At 46.3% G+C, this 3,667-nt stretch overlaps 1 protein-coding gene across 1 annotated transcript; it reads left to right on the plus strand.

The window, feature by feature from the left end:
* Positions 1 to 717: 717 nt before the first annotated feature.
* On the plus strand, positions 718 to 2,742 carry KIF2B (kinesin family member 2B). The gene has a single exon (XM_039846408.1). It carries the CDS (start codon positions 718 to 720, stop codon positions 2,740 to 2,742), a length of 2,025 nt encoding a protein of 674 aa, XP_039702342.1.
* The last annotated feature ends 925 nt before the right edge of the window (positions 2,743 to 3,667 follow it).

The raw sequence follows: 3,667 nt of genomic DNA on the forward strand, positions 1-3,667 counted from the left end.
AGATGCTGCACCAAAGGAAGTTCCGTGTCAGCAAATTACCAGAAGAACCGACTGCATCCAATTCATTTGATTTTATAATGAGAAAGCCCATTACACAGGGCTAACTTTAAATTATGGCTGTTAAACAAGTTTTGAGGTGGGGGTTGGGGGAGAAGTGTGGCGCATTTGAGAGAGTCTCTCTGGAATTCCATCCTTAGAAAACTGCGAATTGCAAACAGCTCTACTTTCACGTGTTCCCTCCACTGGAGGGTTCAAGTTTGAGAAGTCACCTGTTCTTAACTAAAGCACTTTGAGATTGCAGGTTAAGATTTCAGGGACGAATGGATGTTTCTAAAGCTAAGGCACAAAGGTCCATGGAATATACACCTTATTCCCAATTCAGATTCCCACACTCTCAGTGGGAATATGCACCCTACTCCCAATTCAGATTCCCACACTATTCCAGCTGCCTTTGCACTAGCACTTAGCACCACAAAAGTGATTTTTTCCGTCCATCTTTCACCTACAGGCCCTCAGCTCTGCCGCCCTTCTCCCCGTTCCCTTTGTGACGTGAATGGCCCCAGGCGGAGCCCTGTTACTCAGGGCTCACTCACAAAGGCAAGTGCAAACGCAAGTGCGCTCAGTGCTCTGGGAAATTCAGGCTGGCTTAGGCTCAGGTCCTGCTGCTCCAACCCCAAGGACCTCTAGAAGTGAGCCCTGACACCTCCATCATTCACCATGGCCAGCCAGTTATGCCTCCCTGTCGCCCCGAGCCTCTCGTCCTTGAAAACCGTGAAGCCCCACTTCCGAGACATCCAAGTGGGCATCTGCGTGGCGATCCAGCGCAGCGACGGGCGGATCCACCTTGCTCTGATCACAGAGTTCAAAAGAGAAAACTCTTGCGTCACGGTGGAGTGGGTCGAAAAAGGAGTGAAAAAGGGCAAAAAAATTGATCTAGAGACTATATTCCTTCTGAATCCAGCACTAGCCTCTGCTGAACACCCCAAACCATCCAGATCATTGGCTTCCTTGTCTGTAGCGCCCTCTTCGACCATCCGAAATCGATGTATGGCTACGAGTTGGATTGCTACGATCCCACAGAAAAACGAAACACCTTCAGAGGAGAGCCTGACTGTGAAAGTCCCCAGCAGACCTTGCCTGATGAAGCAGAAAAAGTCTCCCTGCCTCCGAGAAATTGAGAAACTGCAAAAGCAGCGGGAGAAGCGCAGACGGCTGCAGCTGGAGATCCGAGCCCAACGCGCCCTCAACGTCCACACGGGAAACCCCAACTACGAGATCATGCGCATGATTGACGAGTACCGCAGGCAGCTGGACAGCAGCAAGATGTCCAGCCTAGAGCCGCGGGAAGACCGTCGGATCTATGTCTGTGTGAGGAAGCGGCCTCTCAACCAGCAGGAGACCACCATGAAGGACCTGGATATCATCACCATCCCTTCGCACAATGTGGTCATGGTGCATGAGTCTAAGCAGAAGGTGGACCTCACTCGCTACCTGGAAAATCAGACATTCTGCTTTGACCATGCCTTCGATGACACGGCCTCCAACGAGTTAGTGTACCAGTTCACCGCCCAGCCGCTGGTGGAGTCTATCTTCCGCAAGGGCATGGCCACCTGTTTTGCCTATGGGCAGACAGGCAGTGGGAAAACACACACCATGGGTGGAGCCTTTTCAGGAAGGGACCAAGATTGTTCGAAAGGCATTTACTCACTGGTGGCGCAGGATGTCTTCCTTCTGCTCAAAACTTCGGTTTATAAGAAGTTGGACCTCAAAGTCTATGGGACATTTTTTGAGATTTATGGGGGCAAGGTATATGATTTGTTGAACTGGAAGAAGAAGCTGCAGGTCCTTGAGGATGGCAATCAGCAAATCCAGGTAGTCGGGTTGCAGGAGCAGGAGGTGTGTTGTGTGGAGGACGTGCTGAACCTCGTGGAACTGGGGAACAGCTGCCGGACTTCTGGACAGACATCAGTCAATGCCCACTCCTCCAGGAGCCACGCCGTGTTCCAGATCATCCTAAAGTCGCGAGGGAAACTGCATGGCAAGTTTTCTCTTGTTGACTTAGCTGGGAATGAAAGGGGAGCAGATACTGCCAAGGTCAACCGGCAAAGACAGCTGGAGGGGGCAGAGATTAATAAGAGTCTCCTCGCACTCAAGGAATGCATCCGAGCTTTGGGTCAGAATAAGTCTCACACCCCGTTTAGAGCCAGCAAACTCACACAGGTGCTCCGGGACTCCTTTATCGGCCAGAACTCCTTCACTTGCATGATTGCTACTATTTCTCCAGGGATGGCTTCTTGTGAAAACACCCTCAACACCTTAAGGTATGCAAATAGAGTAAAAGAATTAACTCTAAATTTAAGGTCCCACCATCGTTGTCTCTATCAGGTTGGACAAGAAGTGCCAAGGATGTTGGAAAATCACATTGGGAATTCAGAAATGCCCCTTCGGAAAGAAGAATTTATTAAAATACCTTGTATACAGAGTGAGGAAGAGGAAGAGACTAACGAAATTGGAACGTTATCCACCCCATTAATGGAAAATACAACGAGCTCATGGAAAGAATCAGGCCAGGGGCTGGAGGACAACATCCAGGAGAGAACTGATGGGGTAAACTATGATGTTTATTTTTGCATTACCCAGCTATTGTCCATTTTGGAGCAGAAAATAGGTATTCTGACTGAAATTCAAAAGAAACTGAAATTATTGCGAGCCAACCTCCAAAAGAAGAGAAAGGTAGAATGATGCCCATGGCAATAGATCAGACCTGAAATGATGGATACAATGCTGCAGCTCCTACCTCTCTTAAAAGAAAAATTGTCTAAAATATCTAAATATAAAAAACCTTCCAGAAAGCTTAAAACATCTTAAAATACTCTTGTTAGAAATGTCCTCTTTCTTCTTCCTCTGTCTTTCTATAGTACATTTTCATTCTGTAGGACAGTGGTTCTCAACTGGGAACCATTTTGCCTCCCAAGGACATTTGGCAATGTCTGAAAACACTTTCAGTTGTCAAAACTGGGTATAGGGGGAGAGGTGATACAGCATATAGTGGGTAGAGGGCCAGAGATGCTGTTATCATAGGATGTTTAACAGCCTTCTGTAACAAATAATTATCTCATTGAAAATATCAATAGTATAAGGTTAAGTAACCCTGCTGTAGATGAACCTAGCTGTGATGAAACCAGATACCCTGAATTTATAACCAAGAAGGCAAAATACTGCACATAAAGGGACTAGAGTAGGAACACACCAAAGATTTACACAATGGAGTAAATCCAATGATCTCTACTCACGAATCTTTTTCTGTTGCATTGATGTATAGATTCAAATCATTTCTAAGCTCTAGTCAGACTGTGGGGGAGGGGGATGGGGAAAGGAGGGATATTCTTTATGAGACTCTGTATAAGATCCAATAATTGAGAGGGATTTTTATTTTTCCACTTTGAGTTGATTGCACAGTAGTGCATGTGTGCATTGCATAAGCATTGGTTTTGTTGACTAATGTGTCTTTAAGCTTTTTTCCCTCTCACTCTGTTTATCAAATTTTGTGCTTACATTATTCACATAAAAAGCTTTCCCCCATCATTTAAAATAGGAAACAAGTCAGCAAAGCAGTTCTGGCCTGAAATGGGACACATTCCATAAAGGCCTCACAGGGAATGTGAGA

The sequence above is a fragment of the Pteropus medius genome, unplaced genomic scaffold, assembly GCF_902729225.1.
Source record: "Pteropus medius unplaced genomic scaffold, Ma_sr-lr_union100, whole genome shotgun sequence".
NCBI classification, from domain to species: Eukaryota; Metazoa; Chordata; class Mammalia; order Chiroptera; family Pteropodidae; genus Pteropus; species Pteropus medius.